This window comes from Plutella xylostella, chromosome 18, assembly GCF_932276165.1.
Source record: "Plutella xylostella chromosome 18, ilPluXylo3.1, whole genome shotgun sequence".
Taxonomy (NCBI): domain Eukaryota; kingdom Metazoa; phylum Arthropoda; class Insecta; order Lepidoptera; family Plutellidae; genus Plutella; species Plutella xylostella.
In genome coordinates this window covers 8,706,774-8,730,002 of record NC_063998.1, presented here as the reverse complement: position 1 = coordinate 8,730,002, position 23,229 = coordinate 8,706,774, and the positions used below count along the sequence as shown (strand labels likewise).

Sequence of the window (23,229 nt, the reverse complement as noted above, 5' to 3'; positions counted from 1 at the left end):
TCGCATGCTGATGCCTGTATACATATTGACGAGTAATCAATATTTTTTGTTTTAGTTGTTTCTTTTGTTTTTTAGAAAGCTCTAGTGTTGTAAAATCAAAAAGATATCTAGGCACCTATGTATATTTTGTTTTAGTCGTTTTTGGACTAGGAGACTTTTTGTGATTTGGAACGGCTTTTTAGCGGATGTACAGTAGCCTGCACAAAAACCTTTAAAAGTGACATTGGTACTGATAGGGGATCAGGTGTCTTTAAGGCCCACTGTACCTATGGATCAGGTTATTTTTCACATGTATAGGAAAAAATTAAAAAAGTTTCTCTATGGAGACGCAAAAAAATAATTCGCAAATTTCCAAACCTTGTAGAATGAAAGTTGTTCGGGATGGCCACCTGAGTCAACCCCTTTCCACTTAGTATACCACTTTTGCAAAACCCTGTTGTATTGCTTCCTAAGCGTAGTACCATGCATCTGCAATATTGTATCTACTTTATTATTTAAACAAAAAGTTACACAAAGATTTCTAGAAAGCGATAAACTTTTAAAACTGAAGTTTTGGTTTCACTCACGTTACACGTATGTTCAAGAAAAGTTTGAAGTCGTAATGCCAAGACAAATCTGGCAAAACAAGAGTCACAATTTACACCGCGCGTGACATATAGGTACAGTAAGTAGGTATAAACCAAATAAAATTTATTTTATTCAGTTTAGGAGATTTATTTACTTGTACGGATCATTCAGACAGTTTTTTTTATAGATATTGTGTGTGAACTGGCTCATTCACATAATACGTTTATGTGTACGCGCCCTTATTCAGTGTGTGTGTGTGTAAATTTGTAAAAACGGATCCTGTAAAACCGATACCTTGTGCATAAGCCATCACACACTCATAAAGAGGGCTTGAATACAAAGCTGCGATCCGACGTCGCATCGCGAGACCCTAGAGGGTTACTCTATACTGACGAAAAACGAATGAACGTGAGCAATCGCTCGCTGCAGCGCCGCGAAACTTAGTTTTTCGTCATATAGAATGACCCCCACGCGACTGAAATCAAGCATGTTAAGTGTAGCTTTGTGTACGGGAGCCAAGGCTGAAATTTCATCACTCAACTAACTTGTCCATAGATTTCGGTGGAGTAGGTACGGAATTTACCATGAAACAGTTTTATTTTTTCCGCTATTTTAGCAACTTCCGAGCTGGACCAATAGTGAAACTTGATCAGTAAGAAGCTTGGCCATGCATTCGAAAAGTTTTTGAAATGATTATAGGTAGGTATTTATTACGTCCGGTAAAAATTGGGCTCAAATCGAATATTCAGCAACATTCTTTGAATCATTAAATGGATCGGAAAACTATGAACATTGGTCGGTTCCTAGAATCAGTCCTGGAGGGTCACTCTCTAAATCAACCAGCGACCGAACGAGAATGGACACGCAATCGGCATGCTTAATACAACACGATAGAGTCGTGGCTCGCGCAGCAGAAGGGCTAGTACGCGGCGCATTTAAGACGTGACAAGAGTTTTGCATCGCGCTCACTCACATCGCGCAGCCTCAAGAGCGAGCGCGACGGAGAACTCTTATCACGTCTTAATAGCGCCCTGTGCTACAGGGCCTGCTCTCCGAAACTTAGTTTTTCGTCATAAAGAGTAACCCCCTGTCACCGGTCACATAGGTACATCCATCAGCCACAAATTTATCGACAGGTGTTAATATCATATTTTCCAGGAAGCACCAGGAAGGAATTTCTTTTTTGACAACATGTCTGTCTTTGTACAATCACAGTATACCGACTCTGTCTGTGACTTGTGTGCCTGCAATGATGTCTATTCTGAAGGCAGTAATTCTGATTTTAGAGCTGATAAAATCTTAATTTCTTTGTTTAAAATTCCACTCTATCAATGGTCCCGTAAATGTAATTTTCGCTCGAAAAATTTATAGTTTGACAGCGTTAAAATTAGAATTTTTGCTATTAGAATCGATATAATTGTATTTGTATTATTATTTAGGTATCACAAGTCTAAGGTACGGGATATCAGGATTCTATTATATTAAGTTTTCAGAAAGTACCTTAGGATTCACTAAACTGTCTTTCCATCCTGAAAAATAAACATTATTTACGGAATGGCGAATATATTAAATAATAATTCATTTGAATTTAAAGAGTTTTCTGGATAAATCCACCCTACCTTCATTTTCAGTACTAAAACAGTGGCTAACAGTTCGCCTAGAATAAACCCCTAAGCCCTCCCAAGGGATGATTTTTAGGGTTCCGTAGCCAAAATGGCAAAAACGGAACCCTTATAGTTTCGTCATGTCCGTCTGTCCGTCTGTCCGTCTGTCCGTCTGTCCGTCTGTCCGTCTGTCACAGCCGATTTACTCGGAAACTATAAGTACTACAGTGATGAAATTTGATGGGAATATGTGTTGTATGAACCGCTACAAAAATATGACACTAAATAGTAAAAAAAAGAATTGGGGGTGGGGCCCCCCATACATGTAACTGAGGGATGAAATTTTTTTTTTCGATGTACATACCCGTGTGGGGTATCAATGGAAAGGTCTTTTAAAATGATATAAAGTTTTCTAAAAAACATTTTTCTTAAAGTGAACGGTTTTTGAGATATCAGCTCTCAAAGTCGTAAAAAGTATGTCCCCCCCCCTCTATTTTTATAACTACGGGGTATAAAATTCTAAAAAAAATAGAGGTGATGCATGCTAATTAACTCTTTCAACGATTTTTGGTTTGATCAAAGTATCTCTTATAGTTTTTGAGATAGGTTGATTTAACTGTAATTTTGGTTAAGTTATTGTGCTTACTACGGAACCCTTTGTGCGCGAGCCCGACTCGCACTTGGCCGGTTTTTTATTATTTATATTTGATGAAGATCTGTCTGAAAAGTTATGAAACTTAGTTCTCAATTTCTGGTGGAATATACGAATATAGTCAGTAAAATTGAGAATATTAATGCTACCCCAACGCAAAAGTAATAATTTTATGATCAATAGACGAGTGATGCATCAGACTTGGAAAATACTTAATTTATAAGTTTTTTCTATGTAACGATAAAATATCATTTCATTAATCTATCTTCCACCCTGCTTCCACAGGCTAGAGAATCCTTTCTTCTAGTGTTGGGTTATCTCCACAGACGATAATTCCGCCAGCGTATCGTCGCGCCTAGTAACGAATCGCAACGTTTCCAGAACGGCTCGTAACGGATCGTCGCGTTTCTTTGACAACGCAGAAAGCAGAAATGACTCCTGCGTTTGACAGCGTGCACGTCACGCGAGCCCAAGTGTGTCTTGGAAGAGGTCATTTTAAATGTTTCTTTTTATATAAATTTAACAACAGAAAATGGTTTGACCACTCATAAAATTCAACCCTGTAGATTATTAGATTTATTCTACAGACCATAACTGTGTCTAGGTTAACAAGACTGATGGAGCTAAAGTGAATTAATTACGTTAGAAGGGTAAAATAACGGTTGAAAGTTTGTATGAAAGTACGTCACTTTGAATTAGAGAATTCAGGAGGGAAGACCTTTTAAGGCTATGGGAAACTCTTGGAAACAGCTTGTTCCTTTGAGTGGCTGTTAGTCCCTGGGGATGTTAGCTCTTGTGTTGAAGGTGCCAAGCTTGGACACCGGACGGGTCTGTTTTTTTTTATGTAACATGTTTGATAAATTTTATTGTTCATTGATGTCGATTCTGAAGGCAGAAATTATAATTTTAACGCTGTCAAACAAAAAAAATGCTAGTATAAAATGAGATTTCAATGAACAGTCATAGAGTCGAATTTTAAACCAAGAATTTAAGGTTTTGACAGCATTAAAATTAGAATTTTCGCCTTCAGAATAGACATCATTGTCAGATCTTTATTAGTGTTAGAAAGTAGCACTATACAATCTGTACATTGAGCTTAAATTTGGTTCAATTTCAATAATTGTTGTTCATGTTCAAATGTAACCTGTAGCCTGTAAATAGGTGGATCCACATTCTGAATAACTTTACTTTGTCGTAACAAGACTATTACAAATTCTTGTTTTTTTTTACAAAAGTAGTTTATTACGACCGCTTGACCTCAGCCACCACTTTCGGCTTACTTCACCTTTTTTTACACCCATATGTATATTAATACCCTGTAGGTAAGTAGCTATATTATTTTTGCAACAAGATAATTGTTATATATATCACTTCCTCGAGTAAAGAATTGAATAGCCCAGTCGCGTGGTCCGTAAGCCTGTGTCACTCACAAGGCTCTACATTAATAGGTAGAAAGACGTAGCATCTTCTGCCTGTGACAGCTTCGTAATAATATGAAGACTGTATTATACGGGGTGGAAATTTATCAGTGAGCTACCGTGAGAAAAGTCAATGCTACTCTATATGTAAGGAATGAATGAAATCCTGAAAAGAAGGTGTATCACAAACTCATTTTGAAGAAAGCAAAGGAACTAGGCCGCAAGTCTGCTCACATGACTAGATAATATAGAGCGTGGGACACCCTCTTCCTCATATGCTTCGCAAACCTATAAGTTCGCGTCGGACACCCTCTGGCACAGTATGTAGCGCACATTCCTCTGTAACTACAGAAGGTGGACAGGAAATTACATAGGTACTCAAAAATAACTTCTTCCTCTTAAATCTCTCTATCAATTAAAACACTGCATCAAAATACGTTTTGATTATAAATATCTAAGCATACACACATTCATACATAATATTATGTACATACAGACTTTGCTTTAAATAATAGTGATGAAAGATGACCAGTGTGTCAACTTGCCTTCAGGACGCCCAATGATAAAATTCCTGTCTGTAGAGCCACGGCTCAGTCTATTGAAGTTTATTTCTCTCGATTTTAATTAAACATGTATTACAGTACTGTTAGCGATTCAAGGTAAGGTATTAAAATTGTCTCATGGTTTGTCGGAGAGGCTGGGAAAGATATTATGTAGATGAGGCAGTAAGGGTATGTAAATTATCACACAGGTACAAAACCGCTGTTTTAAGATATGAGGTTCCCCCTTCCGGCTTACAGCTACCATATCACTAACTACACATTAGCAATTAACAATCCATAAGCAGCGTCGCTCTCTTGTCAAACATCTGTCAGATCCATAAAAGTAACGTCTGATTTGACAAGCTAGTGACGCTGCTTAAGGATTGTTGATTTTCGGTGGTGATAAACCTACTATACCCTACAGAGCAAGACACTCTATTCATTAGCAGTTGTTAAACGTATTTTATATTTAGTCTTAATTAATGTATTGTTGTCATATAGGTAGTTAAGTTTTCCTGTAAAAATAAAAAAAAATTACAAATTTTAAATACGTATTTTGTTAAGCATACTTGAACGTGATTGTCTTTAAGTATGCTTTCTAAGTTTGAACTGGATAATATGGTTGTCCCCGCATTAGGTACTGACTGTGGAAGCCTTTTAAGATAAATTACCTACCTTCACATCAACAAAACAGTGATCAATTCCACAAAATTATTTGCTACATAACTTAATTTCTGTCAATGATAACAAAATAATACAACACTTGTATTGTACAAGTCATTGGTTATAGTTGCAGCGAACTAGCGTCGCAGCCGGTATCACAATTTCAATTCATTAATAAGAACTCTTTGTGAGTCCATATTTATTTTTCATTTCAGTTGGAAATCAATATCAAATTAAAACCTTTCGTGAGCTCTCGCTTGCGTCCGTCGCTGTTCACTGTAAAAATAAAGGTGCATAAACTTTCGCACGATTCGATAGCTGCCATTCAGATTGACTCTACTCCAGACACTCCAGTAATAAAAGGAATTCCAAAACACAAAACAAAGTTATACACTGAAAAACGACAGTGAAAACGTTTCAGTTACAAATGTCGACACCAAATTGCAATTTTTATAAGCTACAGCGCGTAGCTTGCTACGACTCGTAGTAAGTGCTACGACGCGTAGTACGAGTAGGTGCTACGACGCGTAGTTTGTTTGTTTATTGTTCATTAGGACGACCGAATGGCGTAGTGGTTAGTGACCCTGACTACTGAGCCGATGGTCCCGGGTTCGATTCCCGGCTGGGGCAGATATTTGTTTAAACACAGATATTTGTTCTCAGGTCTTGGATGTGCCCGTAAAATGGCAATAGGCCCGGCCCCTATTACATTGGGACTAACATAACACTCTGGTGAAAAGTGGGTGCAGCAACCTAGGTGCCTACCCCGCAGGGGAGTACATTAGTACAAGGCGTGAGTGCGTGTTTTTTTTTATTTTTTATTGTTCATTTATTTATAATATTTCTTAATAATACATACAGTGCTCTTAAACCGATTAAGGTTTGAATGGACAAGTAGTAGTCAATACTACGCCGCCGTAAAGCTTACCGACACAAGACGAAAAGTTTACTACGAAGCTCAGTACAGTGGATCTTTTTCATTGCTCGTAAGTGTATAAATATCCCGTAAAGGAAAGTCGTACAGAAACTTATCTGGCACTTTTTTATGAAATTCATAAAAGACACGCTGTTACGCAAAGTTTTACTAGAAAAACGGCTACCAAAATTTGCCCGATAATGCTAGCATTCACATTTTCTTAAATCTGATTCCTTAAAACCTGTGTCAGCCAGCCATTACTCAGATTTAGGGCATAATTCCGTCTAAAGAGCCTCTTCACAGCCGAGATTACTGACATTAATGGTACCTACTTACGTACAGTGACTTGTAAAACGGCAATCTCATGTTTTTTAACTAGAAAATATATAAGAAACAGAAGTATTTAAAATAAACAAAAAATGTATCTTATTAAGTTTTGTATCCAAGTTTTAGATCAATTCTATTTCACTGGCTTTAATCCGAGTTTAATAATGTTGCACAACCTCAAAGAGTATTTATTTTGCTATACATACTCGTACACTTAATATCTTTGCGGGAGTTTAAACGCATATTTTCTGTTATTTTGTGTGTATTTGCTAACATACATTTTTACAATACAATACAATACAATAATCTTTATTTGCACACCATAAAAAAACTTAAATCTAACTTAAATAACAGAGATGCACAAATGGCGGTCTTATCGCTAAAAGCGATCTCTTCCAGACAACCGTTGTAAGAAAAGAAATAAACATAGAAAAGGGCATTTACAAGGTGTATTTACAAATAATATTTTAAAAAGAAAAATACATATCCAAATGACATTGATACTTACTAACTATTATTAATTAAATACTCATATAAATACACACAATAAATACATAAATAAATAAATATAATATATATATATATATATATATATTATATACATATATAGTATGGATAAATATACAATATACCTATATCAGCTCAAAGTACGCTTAATACAACAAAAAATACATTAGATAAATAGAATTTAACATAGATTAATAAAATAATATATTTATTCTTGAAGATAATGATTTTTTACCATGCGTTTGAAAGATGCAGGTGATGGGGCTTGCCTTATGTTCAAGGGGAGAGCGTTCCAAAGATGGATGGCTTGGACAGTAAAAGATTTTTTTTATAAATTTTTCCCTAACATTATTCGGGAAAATTCCGCTATAACGGAACGTTGATGCTTGTTCGTGTGGTTTGCGACTAATAACCCTGCAAAACGTCTCTTCACCATATTTAATGGTCTATTCAGACATACGAGATATTCTTTACTGCCATCGGTAGATATAATAGAGTACGCTGCTACAGTTCAACACAAACCAACTGTTTAGTTTTATTTAATTTTCTAACATGTCAAACTAGAAGATACAACTACGACTAGTCATAGAGATCATCATTAATGTTTATTTTATTTATTTTATGAATGAAGAGGCGCTTAGCAGTACAGCCTCCAAACTTAGGGTACGTATCAAGAAACTCAAGTATGACAGCAGCATAGGAATTGTGTGGGTTTTAAAATTACGCTTGCCATTTTAACCAATGGTTGAGTTAACTACGGACCAAAAACTGGCCCTTAATCTAGAGTAAACCTCCAGACGGTAGATGTACCTCCCACCCCTCTACTCAGACACAATCGAATAACCAGCGGTCCTCAAAATAAATTACCGTTTCACAAATAAAGCACAATATTTTTGGGTCTACTAATAATAACAACAGTCTGATCCTTACACATTTTCCTGGATCCACTCGAAAGCTTTTTGGTTAATAGCCCATAGACCTCTTGAAGTCAAAGAGCGATTAAGTTAAGAGCCCCTGAGGGTTCAATATCGAGAAATGTCGATACCCTTCAAGCAAAAACGGTTTCATTTGAATAAATATGTACGAACAGGTATTATTTTGTATCGCTATTTATAACTAAAAGATAAATCCCGTTCTATAAATATGAGTAAGGAAAGCGAGGGAAAAAGGCTAACAGAAGATTTTGTTTCAAATAAAACCTTACACAATCATGTCGGCTTTAAGTTACCTTACGGATAAATTATGTATACATTTAAAGGGTTCACCTACAAGTTATTATTTAAATAAGTATTCATAAACATTAGGAACTACGCTATAAAACACTTTCGTACCGTGCGCTACCGTGCACCTCAGATACAAGACAACTCGCGTTACGACAATAACACTGACTTCGTAATACATTGACGACAGAACGGCAGACTGAAAAAGGAAAAGAGTTTACTGAGCATCAATGTATAACGAATTCACTATCCCTACGTCAACGCTTTTCTAACCTAGAGATGTTAGTATGAGGGCTTTTCACAATAGCGCACGGTTTAAAAGGTACATCTACAAACCTTTGTGGACTTGTTCGTATTAAATATGATACGTGAACGGCTATGTGAACACAGGACAGCCTCAAAGGGTAGGATTTATACATGCAACTATAAAAACGTTACATTAAAGCGTCAGAGTTCCTCTTCTATTTAATTCCACGTCAGTATATAGTTGAAAAACGTTTAACTTAAATAAATACGCAGTTGTTTTGGTCACTAGGGCTGATTTTTCAATAGTCAGATAAAAGTTATCTGTGGAATAATTATGATGCTGTCGCGACTGAATGTTTGTGTTAGACAGTGACAGCAACAATTTTATTACTTGGATAACATTGATCTGACAATTGAAAAATCAGCCCTAAGATTAGGTAGTATGATAGAAAATAAGCTCTACAAGTCTACAGGCAGGGTGTCAAAAAGGGTATTGTAAGCCGAAAGATTACAGATGGTAAATTTAAACAACGAGTACCTACATTGTTCCAATTCTATTCATACAATACGTCTTGTTAACACCCTTTTAACTATATTTATAATAAAATAACTATAGATAAAAATTATGGCAAAATAATAGCTGCAGAAGTTGTTAGTAAGAACGAAGAAAGTCCCATGTATCCACCTCAGTCATTCTAGCGATGATGCATTAGCAACCACTCTATCGCTAGATAGACCAAGTGGGGTACACGAGAATAGTAGAAGGTGAGAAGATGCTTGTGTTAGAAGGAGTGCGAAGATGTGGGACTAGCGAATGATCTGAAAAGAAAGCGAATATACTAGCGAAGATACTTTTTACACAGAATGTATGAGAGCGACAAAAGTAACTTTGCAACAGAGAAAAAATGTGCAACAATAAAAAATGTTTACTAGCGCTTGAATTTATTATTTGTATTTTTTTAAACTGACTTACTATTCTTTGTTTATTTAGGGCTAACTACAAGTTAAATAAAGAAAATGTCTCCCATATTTTACCCGTGGCATAAAGTTAGGGTTGTCGCACTCTAGTGACGTATACTAAGAGCCTGTTCCACAATTTCTGAATGAAACTTTTCTATGAAATAGCAGATATTCAGAGATTACGAAAGAGGCGGTGAAACTAATAACTAATTATAAGCAGTGGTTGTGAATTTGCAATACATTATATAATTATAATAATCTGGGTAAAATTACCTACTTATCACAAACGCTATAATTTCATTGATACGTAACTAAATTGCTGTGACGATTACAATCACTGCTTTTTAAGTATCTACTCTATACCTCTATAGGAATAAAAAAATTATACAAAATAATTTATAACAAATGCACCAACACAATAAAATGAACCTCCCACCTGGACATAAATTGCCTTGGGAGACCTGGAAGTCTTTAAACCGACTTAGAACACAGGTCGGTCGTAGTAAGGACAATATGGCTAGGTGGGGATTCACGGATGCACAAAACCTGAACTGCTTGTGTGAAGCGCCACAAACTATGGCGCACCTCACTTCATGCCCCGCGTGTCCCTACACCTGTACGCGGGAAGAGCTCATGACCGCTACTCATCATTGGCCACTGCATCTTGACAGATGATTGTTACAGCGGCTGTGGGTTTTGAGAGCCACATTTTCTCATGTGGCTGAACAGGCCTATACGGGCCTTACACTGCTTGCCACATCGGACACAGGCATAATAAGCGGTGCAGTATCAGTGGCCCAGTTCTGGGCATGTATTATTTAGCGACTTTGTTAGTTTGTCGTCGACACGATAAGAAGAAGAAGAACACAATAAAATAATGTGTTGATACTTATTAACTACTCATGAAAGCTGTCCATTTTGATATAAAGTAAGAAATATTTTAAGAATCAACTTAATAATAATATAGCCTTGAGCTAGGCGGCGCTAATGCTTGACTATAAAAATAATTAATTATCTAAAACTACAACTACTTAATTACTTAAGCACTACTTAATGTCGAGTGTGTCGATAAGGCAAAACATAATCTTAAGGTAAGCGTCCACCTTTTGGCACCATACGCAACGGACGCCGCGCCTCTTCTAACCTTTATAACAATCCGTTTGGTGCGATACGTAGGTACCTACGTTACCGATAGGTGGAAGCTTATCTTAAACTTTGAAAACTAACCCCCTTATTCATAGAAAAGTTACAGAATGTTTTAATTATTGAACAATAGCAAAACAAGAAACATAACAGTTCAATAGCTAAAACGTTCTATAACTTTTCCATGAATAAGGGGGTAAAATTTTATTTTTGAACAAAGATTTGACATTAGATTTGATTTTAGCTTTGACAATGTTAATTCAAAACACAATTACAAAACTTAGGGTGCGTTGCACCATTTAACTTTAACTATTACAAACGTCACATCGTCTGTCAAAGTATCGGTTAAGCGAAAAATTGGTTGCACCATTCAACTATGGTTAAAATGACGTCATAACTTTAACGATAACCATAACCACCCCATGTTGGCCGGTTACTGTTAAAGTTAAAGTTAAGGTGATGTTTTTCAAGCATTACAGATACCCTACTACTCTGCTATATTCTAATAGCCATGTCCTAACTGTGAGAAAGCTATACATTTTGAATATAATTTTAAGGTTTCATAAACATTTTTCTTTTGATCAATCCCTTCTCAATAGAAGGAGAAAGGATCTTGCTATCCCTACCATTTTTAAAAAAACGGCATTTGCAAGTAATCAATACGACAAGCAAGCAGCTCACGTATACAAACAGGCAAACAAAGTTCTTAGCATATACCCTATGATTATTCGCGATTGTAAAAGGACTGTTACAGAATGGCTAGATAAACTTGATTACGGTGACGTAGAGAAACTCCTAAAATATTCATCGTAGACTATATATTTATGTAATTATTTATTTACAGCAAAAATAAATTATGAAATGGGATGTAGCAGCAAACATACACACACACACACACACACACACACACATACACACACACATATACACACATATACACACACACACACACACACACACACACACACACACACACACACACACACACACACACACACACACACACACACACACACACACACTAACCGTATTACTTTAAATATAACTAATTTGTATACCTATTACCTACTTAATTTAAAAATAATGTTTGTACTTACTTAACATCCTAATTAGAAAACAGCCACTGTATGCTATGAAAAGAGCGGGACCACCTGTCACAAGTATCTTTATGCTTACTAGGTGGTTCCAACCTTGTATGTAACTAGCTATAAGTTTGTTAAAGAATAAAGAATATTTGATTTGATTGATAAAGTCAGGTAGCTGTCAAACCCGTTGTATAACCTCAAAGTAACAGTATCACGTACAAATATTAATATTCAATAATTCTTATCATGTCGCTTCTACGTGAAATAGTGCTTGAAACAAGTTCCTCAGAAATTGAGATTGAGGTGGAGTAAGTACGGAACTTACGAAATATGAAGAGAAAGGTGTACTTTCAGAGAACTGATAGATTCGCAGGTTCCAGGTCTCAAAAATGTGGCTCGTGTGTTGGCTTTAAAACTAGAACCTTTCTTACTGCCTCCAACGACGAAGTAAGTGCACCTATTATTATGTTGTAGGTGTAATGATCATCTTCACCACCAAATAAGCGTCCACTTCTAGCCATGGGCTCTTCCAAGGAGCGAAACAACACTGTGCCCTCGGCCTTCCTTATCCAGCCACTACCGGCTACCTGCCGGTTGCCGGTCCAGCGCAGCAATCTAATATCAAAGTAACCTACGTAACTCTTTAATTGAATAACCTTGTTTTCAGAAATTTTGCAATCACTCAAATACAGAAATATATCAATGAAAATAAGAAAAGAACTAAGAAGAGTGCAGCCCATTATTGTGGCTACGGCATAGCTGCATAATATATTATGTTAACAAAATAGAGACCCTGTGCTGTACCACCAGCTAGGTTTTTTATGATGATTCATCATCTAATGAAGAGGAACCTGTCTATGCAGTTAACAGGAATGATGAGCATAATCGAAGGATATCAATAAATAATTATTTTAATAGATTACATCGTTAGTTTTTATTTCAACTTGTTAAGAATGAATTAATAAGATAATTAATAATAAAGGCTTCTATTCTATTCTCTGGGGGTGTAAGTACCTGCATCTGGCTCTCTCGAATGGAACCTTTGTGCATATCCCCAAGGTCTAAACTGCCTTCCAAAGCTTGGACCATTTCTCCACCACGCTGGTACACTGCGTGTTGGTGGGTTCACATATCTAGATGTGCTAAATCTAGATATGCAGGTTTCCTCACCATGTTTTCCTCACCGTAAGAGCGATGGTATACATTGTAGGTACTTATGTTAAAAGAACTCATTGGTACATGTCAGCGCCGGGATCGAACCCGCATCTCTGGCGTGAGAAGCGGGCGCTTACCCGACTGAGCTACCACCGCTCTTAATAAAGGCTTATTAGAGTCTACTTTGTCGCGGGTTTTATTGTTGATCTTTTGGTATATGAATTTTTTGGTCAATATTTGGAGGAACAACAGACTTAGGTCCTATGACATGTTGACTTTGAGTGCTTTGACAGAGAATGACGGCTACAATTTGGCTACAATGTACTCTGTGACGGTTTCAGTCCGACAGCTAGATTTGGTATTGCCTTACATAAAAACGTTTCCCACAATAACTTTGGGGATAATTATGTCTCAAACGATTAGCAACCCTAATAACATTAACAATGACCGACGATTTGATGGTGCAACACGTTGCAGTAAAATGTTAACTGTAACGACTCTGTCATTGCTAAGTTTAACCTTAACTATTACGATAACCGGGATGTTGATGCAACCCACCCTTATTGTAACATGATTATCAGTCAAAGGCTGTCTTGCCACTAAAAGCGTTAAAAAAGCGTGAAAAAAAATCTTTTAGACAACTTTGGGTCGAGAGTATAATATTCCATAGAATAGAATTGTCTCAATTCTGTCACTGCTGGTGCTGATAGATGCCAGATGTAGTCCATTTGGATCCACAAACTAATCCCAGGCATGCAACTAAATTGCGCATTCATTACCAGCCCTGCCAAGATATAAACATTAAGACATCAGAAGATTGGCTTGGCAGGGGAACACTCATAGACCATGGGACTATTATAATAACAAATAAGTTATATCTTTGCTTAGGTACCTAGAGAAATTTTATAATATATGTTTGTAACGACTTATGTTATTGTGTTTTCTTAACATTGAATTTTCTGTTAGGTATGTGTATCTGGCGTGAAAAACATATAGGTATACAGGATGGGTATATTTATTATGGTGACTCTGAACAACTTCCGTTCTTGAACTTTTCCTTATTCGTCTCACGTTAAAAATAGAACCATATCATATCATAATACACAATTATACACAGTCAGGTGAGTCCGATCATGTAATTTGGATTGTTATCTACAAAGAGACGAAGATGTCGGCCCAAATGAAAATAATATAAATAAGTATATGTATAATATTTCGGTTCTGATAAGTTGATTATGATGCCGCAGAGAAGGATGAATACTAAGTATGTACTTAACTTTACAAAGAAAAGAAAGCATTTCGTCTTTTAAGAATAATGTAATGTAGGTACAATATTATATTATTTTGCGTACTAATAAAGAACATCTGTCTAATCCTCTTAGACAAACCACTTGTTTCTTTTACTGTAAAAGGAAGACATTATTTAAAAAATAAAAAAATATATCAAAATTGTCATCTATCATTCCATTATTATTATTAAATTCTTTATTGCACAAAGTAAATTGGAACAAAGGCGAACTTAATGCTATTAGCATTCCCATCAACCGTTTGCTAGATAATAATATACAAGGCATCCCTGACTTAGGCACGTTTCCAATATTATAACTAACAATCGTTCAAAATTATATTTGCAACCATTGAACAAGTCAAAACTTACATGCAATTTTAGAAACAGTTGGTATTTTAGCTTTTGACTTTTATAAGTAAATCAAAAAATGATTATGTGTAATCAAATCCTTAGTACAAAATATCATACATATTTGCAATATATCACACGACGTAGATACAATATGAGAGTGGAAAATGGTTACCTATACTGAATTAGCAATTTCCGTGTTTGTTTGTTTGTTAAAGCACCGTTTAAGTAAATATCACTGGCCTAAATGGATAAATGGATACGAGTAGTGATGTGTGTATTTGACAGGTAGGCGCTTTAAACCCTGTGTTTGCTGGTTATTAAAGTAGACACTCACGAGCAATGAAAAAGTTCCACTCACAAAATGTCGACACCAAACGACCCCAATTTTTTGCACTGCTGTGTTGCAAAAGTGGTTACTTGTGGTATATTTTTCAAAAGTTGTAGAACAAAAGTTGTTTTTAAATTATCCCTTGAGTCACCTCCTTAAGGCTTAGTATACCCTTTTTGCAACAACCTGTATACGGAACAGATGATACGACACTCGGGGAGGTTTCTTACTCCTTTTGATGACTAAAGCTATTAGTAACTACATATATATTATATACTTTGATTTAAATCGTTATTATTCCTAAGTATTTACCACCGAACCGGCGCGGCAGGCGAATCTAATCTAAATAAATAAACAACTGCTTATTCAATTTATAATTTATCAGACAACTTTACTAATCTGATCGCCGGGGCGTTCAATTAAGCGCCTTAACCCCGTTGCTATAGCGACCTTTGAACAGGGCAGTGCGAAATACTCAAGTGCATGGAAAGCATAGTTAACTAGTAACAAGCAAAGCATTTACGTGAGTTAGCCAGTAATGGATGGGCTAAATTTGCTCAAGGACCGTTTGTTCTAGTAAGTAATAGGGGTCACAGTAGCAGGGAGCGGTGGTAGCTCAGTCGGGTAAGCGCCCGCTTCTCACGCCAGAGATGCGGGTTCGAATCCCGGCGCTGACATGTACCAATTAGTTATTTTAACTTAAACACAATGTATACCATCGCTCTTACGGTGAAGGAAAACATCGTGAGGAAACCTGTATATCTAGATCTAGTGTACCAGCGTGGTGGGAAATGGTCCAAGCTTAGGAAGGCAGTTTAGACCTTGGGGATATGCACAAAGGTTCCACTCGAGAGAGCCAGGTGCAGGTACTTACACCCCCACAAAGAATAGAATAGAAATAGGGGTTACAGTCTGTAACTTACCGCAGCCGTACCACCGCCGACACATTAGCAATGATCAATCCATAAGCAGATCTATCAGATCCATACAAGTTACGTCAGATTTTTCAAGCAAGCGACGTTGCTTAAGAATCGGTCATTTCTAAATTCGGTGGTGTTAACCCCACAGTATGATGTTGCCGATATTCAGAAACATAAATTTTGAATGTACAATTTTTGCTTGCTATCATTATTACTAAACTACCTACCCTACTTCTTACTGGATATTTGGCTAAGAACAACAGTCACCTCAAACATAATAGGTCTAAGTAAATGAAATAATATTTAAGTTTATATCATAAAAACTAACATAACTACGCATTATTCGCAATTTATGAGCTCTAAAAGTCATAAATCGAACCCGGGACCCACGGTACATAATATACAGTATTCACTGTTCTGTAGTACAGTTTGGCTGTGTTATGCAACATTCTAGACAACAAAGACAAGTTATTTAATAAAAAAGAGAATTGGATCTCACTCAACGGAAGTCTAGTCGGGGGATCATTCTAGCATGCGAAAAACCAAGTATTTATTTATTATTCTTTATTGCACAATATACAAAAGTAATTAATTATGTACAATCAGGTGGACTTAATGCTAAAAGCATTTTCTACCAGTCAACCTGCAGGAGGTACAGGGAGTAGTATGGGAGTGCAAAAAAAAAACTTAAGACAATTTTAGCAAAGAAAACTAAATACTTACAACAAATACTTATTATCGGAGCGCTATTGCTCTATCTAATTCAAGTAAACCTACCGATTGCAAACGGCCGCTGCGACTGCTTCACGGGCCAGTTATCGACGTCGATAAACTCGTCTAATGCGCGTTCCACCAATCACAGCGCTGTATTTAAGGCGAACCGTGATATAGTGTCGTTTACCTACGTCGATAACCAACCCGTGCAGCGGCAGCAGATCTCATTTACTAGTTTTTTTGTTACGTAAAGTGACCTCCCAGTCTTGGAGTAGTTCGACTCTCGTAGTATGAAACTTTCAATACAATTCTCGTATATTTTCAGTGCTATCGTCGCTTTGCGAAAAAAGTACTAAGCTGAAAGGAGCGTAGGTATCTCGGTTGATCGGTTCCTCGTCATGAGAAAGTTATCGAGTGACTTTTGTATAAAGTATATAAAATTATTTAGTAGGTACCTACCTAGACCTACGTACAGTTGACTTTATAAAAAAAAAAAAAAAACACGCACTCACGCCTTGTACTAATGTACTCCCTTGCGGGGTAGGCAGAGGTGCACTGCTGCACCCACTTTTCGCCAGAGTGTTATGTTAGTCCCAATGTAATAGGGGGCGGGCATATTGCCATTTTACGGGCACATCCAAGACCCGAGAACAAATATCTGTGTTTAAACAAATATCTGCCCCAGCCGGGAATCGAACCCGGGACCATCGGCTCAGTAGTCAGGGTCACTAACCACTACGCCATTCGGTCGTCTGTTGACTTTATATTTTTTGAATACGATGTATAATGATAATGTAATAATTTTTACTGGATTTTTTCTTCTGCGAGTTCATTATTTTCGTTTCCTTCATTGGAACCTTATTTTTCACGTGACAGCAAAATGTAAAGATTTGGAAAGTTAGTCATTAGCACAACTGCAAAATAGCTAGGTAGGTGTTTGTGTAACATGCAAGATATATTACTACGGTATAATTACGTAACTGCATATTATTATGTAGTAGAAAAATACTATGCTATTACGAATACTCGAGTGTGACGCATATAGTTCACCCTCAACAGCTCCGGCTATTTCTGAATGCGTGGGTTTATTCAATAACACTAATATATTTTTTGCATAATATTTTTTTTAATATGGCCAAACTGAATATTAAGTTTGTGTAACGCATATTCAATATTATTAAACAGGGTGCCAATTTATCAGTGAGCTAACGGAAACATGGTCATTTACTAAGAAATGTGAAGCGTGTGATCTCTACGGTAGGTACAGCTAGCCAAAGAATTAGTGTATAGCCCAGTTATGGAAAGGTGGCACGTTCAACACATTGACACGTTACGCTTGTACATACATACATATGCACTCACGACTGTAATCCCCGAAGGGGTAGTAAGAAGTGGCTCACAAGTGAGCCACCCACTTTTCGCAGCACATTTGTACTCACGTGATAGGTTGCGAACCATATAGCCGTTTTGGAATAATATACAGTGCACTTAGGATACACATCTAGAATCTAGATGTGCAGGTTTCCTCACGATGATTTCCATCACAGTAAGAGCACGTGTACTAAGAAATGTGAAGCGAGATCTCTACGGTAGGTACATCTAGCCAAAGTAGTGTATAGCCCAGTTATCTAAAGCTGGCACGTTCAACACATTGACACGTTACTCTTGTGTGGTGTCCTTAAACCAACTAGTTTTAAGTCCTATTTTGAGACGGCTTAGGAGTTTCTTGCCTACGTTCTTCTCCAAAGGCAAAGAGTCATTTTAAATTGTTTTTCATTCTGTACAGGGAAATTGCATTAAAATCTTAGTTGTACGCTGCGATAGCTTCATTCAAAGTTGGTGTAGTCGAAAATGTTCCTAGGTACGTTACTTTAGCCTATGTATGACGTGAGTAATGTGCCAGGTTCAGTTAGCTAACTGAAATATACCTAGTTACTGATTTTTTTATTTTTTACGATACCTGTACAAAACAACAATAACAATTATTTGTATAGTCTGTCTGTAGTAGTTCATAGACGTGTGATAACTTAATTTAAGGACCCCGTGAAGAACATCAGTGCAGCCTTCTGAAGAACCCCATGAATATCATGAAAACGTAAGCCTTATGCTTTTTCATCACGACCCATTACGTCCCCACTGCTGGGGCACGGGTCTCCTTCCAATGAAGGAAGGGTTTAGGCCTAGTCCACCACGCTGGCGAAGTGCGGGTTGGTGGACCCCAACACAAGCAAGCTTGTGCTGAGAGAGTTGTTGGGTAAGTGGGCAACCCGACTGTCAGATGTTTTCAAGCCGCCCGAAGGCCTCTGACTAGGCTTAACGACTGCTGCCGAAGCAGCAACCGGGACCCACGGCTTAACGTGCCGTCCGAAGCACGGAAGCGTCCAGAAAAGCACCACTTGAAATTGGTCACCCATCCAATGGCTGACCGTGTCAGTTGTTGCTTAACCTCAGCGATCAGTTACGATCACTGGAGCCCGCTCGACTACGGACGCTTCCTACCTACATGTATAAGTAATCCCATCAAAAACAATACTTGTCAAAAAAAACAAGTCTCGTAACTCAGTTGTTCTACGGTAAAAAGTTGTGAGATCCATGTAATACCAAGTCTTATCCACGCACGCATCTCAATCTTAAAAATATTTAATGTTTTATATAAATACCTATATTGACTTGGTCATCGCACTAAATAATTTGATTAACACGTGTTTCCATGCGTGTTTTATATTTATATAAAACATTAAATATTTTTAAGATTGAGATGCGTGCGTGGATAAAACTTGGTATTACATGGATCTCACAACTTTTTACCGTAGAACAACTGAGTTACGAGACTTGGTTTTTTTTGACAAGTATTGTTTTTGATGGGATCTCATTTTTTTTGTATTTTGTAGACAGATCTACTTTTTTTTCTTTTCCGTACGTTCTAGGTACGTAGGTGCGTTAACTTAGTTTGGTAGGTTGCCTACCCACATAAATCGCAAACTTAAGGTAAGAATCAAGAATCTTTATTTTTGGCTACTTAATGAATAAACGTAACTTTGATACTTCGTACTGCATCAAATTTCCCTAATTAAATTTCAACCTTAGTTTCCAATACACAAAGTTCATTGTACATTAAGAAAAATTTACTATAAGTGGTAGCACTGGTAGCCTGATGTAATTTGTCCGTAGGTAGGTAATCCATCCTTTGCGGATTTAATTTGCATGACGCGAATCTTTTGCTCGATTTGGCAGGGGCACTACCGTGCGCCTATATTTACTTGGTGGGGGCACTGCCGTGCCCCCAGATATGTGATTATGAAATTATTTAAGCAGTTATGTACCTATCTAGAAAACTGGACCAAAATTGAAAAATTTTACTCGAGTTGGTGGGGGCACTACCGTGCCCCCAAATGTTTTTCCTTGGTTCATACACCAAACACTACTTATATTCCAAATTTGAAGCTTCTAGGTCTGCTAGAAGTGCCTTAGAATTTTTATGATCGGTGAGTGAGTGAGTGAGTGAGTGAGTCAGTGACAAAATTAAGAAACTTTGACCCGTTATAATTCTTAAACTACTGGTTCATATTGAATGAAATTTGAAATATACCGTATCTTTACAATGCCTGCATGGTTATTGAAAATACAGTCTTTTAGTTTTATCCACAACGAAGTTACAGGGGGTCAAAAATGGCCTGAATTGCTTCGAGAAAAGGATGGAACGGCCGTGCCGCTTTTTTGCTCGACTTGGTGGGGGCACTACCGTGCCCCCAGATATATTTTACAAATACTGCATAGATCCTTTAGGTATAAGCCATGTCGCATCATAATTACCTGTCGCCCGCGTTCACTCCTACATAAGTTACTCGAAATAGGAAGCGGAAAACTTTACCAATCGACCACCGGCTCCGCTCACGAAACTGCCAATGTTTGATGACTAAAGTAAAGTTTCTCCTAGTTGACCTCCACATATATACACACACATACATACAAACATACGTAGGAGGATAGCGACTTCGAATTTCATTGCCAGTTGAGTTTTGTATTTTTCGCTGCGACACAACTTTCACATCACAACCGAATTACCCACAGTCACTGTTCACAACACTACTGTGCCGTATGACAGGTCAGCAAAATTTGTAGGATTCACATTCGATACAGGCCTCCAGTGGCACGACCAAATTGAGGATGTGTGCGCAAAACTAAATAGTGCATTCTTTGCGATCTCACGCCTCGCCCCCACTCTGTCCAGGTCAAACGTAATAACGGCCTACCACGCCTACTTCCAGTCCATTCTAATCTACGGAATAGAGTTTTGGGGACTGGCCGCTGACTGGCACAGACCATTCGTACTCCAGAAAAGGATGATCCGACGGATCATGAGGAAACCTCCTGATGAACCGGCGAGAGAGCTGTTCATCGAGTTAGGAGTCCTGACTGTGCCCAGTCTGTTCATTCTGGAGGTCGCCAAGTATGTGCGACTGAACCTTTCAGAATTCACATTTACCTCGAAAATTAGTAGGTACAGCTCCAGAAGGCCAAATAACTTGTTTGTCCCCGAACATCGGCTAGCCAAGACCACAAAGTCGATAGACATTGTTGGTCCCAAAATATACAATAAAATACCAGAAGGCATAAGGGAGTCACCAAGTTACAATATTTTTAAAAATAATCTGAAGAAATATTTGAGCCAGAAGGCTTTTTACACATTTGACGAATTTATTAATGACAAATAAGTATGGCTAAGGTACAATAGGTACAAAAATTTGTATTTTAATTATCTTTGACATAAGTATTAATTTAATTTAACTAATTTGACATACCTTTTGTTATATATTATGTAATTATTTAATGACACATTGTGACATACCTATTATCAATTTGTAAATTTGTTTAATATACAATTATTAATTTGTATTAATTAATTATACCTAATTATTAAGCTGACGATGTAAATTTAACAGAAAATAAATGAATTATGAATTATGAGTCATCCTTCGGAAAAATGGTTTTCTTTTAGGTGGGTACTGGGAGTGAATGAGGGAATGAGTTCTTTTACTTAAGTACAATGTATACCATCGCTCTTACGGTGAAGGAAAACATCTTGAGGAAACCTGCATATCTAGATCTAGCACATGTACATAGATATGTCAAGGCACCAACCCGCAGTGGATCAGCGTGGTGGGAAATGGTCCAAGCTTAGGAAGGCAGTTTAGACCTTGGGGATATGTACAAAGGTTCTACTCGAGAGAGCCAGGTGCAGGTACTTACAACCCCACAGAGAATAGAATAGAAGGACCTGGCAGAATATTAAGGATTTATATGGTTATAATACAGTATGGCGTTACTGAACACTATAATTGGACATGACTATTCAATGCTAACAATCTAACATTATACCGATGCAACAATTGAAGTTCTGCAGAAATACTACAACTGCATCGAGCAGACTATTTGACTAGTCAGAGGCAACTCCGGCGACTATTCGACTAGGCAGAAGCTACTCCGTCAAGGAGACTGCAAGACTATGCCAACTTGGATGGGCTGATTTGCAAAGCTTCACATTTTCCAAGGTTTACATTTTGGTTCCGAGACATAAAGTTGGCTAACAAACCCGATTTCAAAAATTATCTCACTATTTTATTTTATTGTATTTTCAGAAACACTGATAAATATACGTCAATGTGTATGTGTATTTTAAAAATGCTTTTTGTCTGTCCTCGTAATGCTAAAAAAGGATTGCAGGATATTCGGGTAGCTTAATCGTACCGTAGCGTTAAGCCCGTCTTAAGACTATTTTCCCTTCTTTTGTCCAACTTCATATAATAAATTTAATTATTATATAAATAACGTTCTTAAATATATAGCGTTTCTTGTTGGTTGTCCTCTACAACTGTGATGTAGTTGGCTCTAGTACATAAACTTGGTTAGGTATTTCCTATGTTTTTAGGCCCTGCCGACGTAAACTTGTTTCGCTCTTTTTGCATTAAAGTTCACTGATTTATTTGCCAAGCTGGGTCGTTTTTGGTATAAGAACTTCTAGCGTTAAGTTGTTCTTATGAAAGCTGGGTGTGAAATATAATATTTTAGACAGTACCAAGTCACTGCAACTGTCACACACTCGAGTCCGCGTTGTTTTATGTTTACGACAAAAGAAAACGAAAACTCTCGAGGTAACTCCAGCTTTTATAATTTATTTTGATTATAAAGACACACTAAGATAGTTTACTTTTTATGCCAAGTATGAAAAAATCCAGTAGGTATATATCTTTGTAGCATCAAACGTAGCGATGGCTTGACAAGTAGTGCCTGTAAATAATGAAAAGTGAATGCATATTTTTGCATTCGCTCAATAGGCCACTTTGACCATACATAAATTGCTTTCATAAAACATTCAGACCAACCCGTTTGATGTTCGTATTTGTAAATAGAATTTACAAACTTAAATGAGAATTTTTCGACAAAAATCTATTCACTATTTTATTTTATTTTCTATACGACGAAACACGTGCACTCCCTTTGAAGACAGTGTTTTGATATTTTTTAGGGTGCAATACCTCAGAAGATATAAACTAAATCATAATATAAATAGGTAAGTAGTGTACATCAGAATCTGTTGTTCTATGGAATGGATAGACGTTTCA

General features: G+C 37.1%; 1 protein-coding gene across 1 annotated transcript in view; it reads right to left on the bottom strand.

Annotated features, from left to right (window-relative positions):
• The window catches only part of LOC105397418, a 46,657-nt gene extending 25,616 nt beyond the window's left edge, over window positions 1-21,041 (bottom strand). The window contains exon 1 of the mRNA XM_048627511.1: window positions 20,939-21,041. Within this exon, the coding sequence (XP_048483468.1) occupies window positions 20,939-21,041 (103 nt within the window). The remainder of the gene's footprint in view (window positions 1-20,938) is intronic.
• Window positions 21,042-23,229: the final 2,188 nt, after the last annotated feature.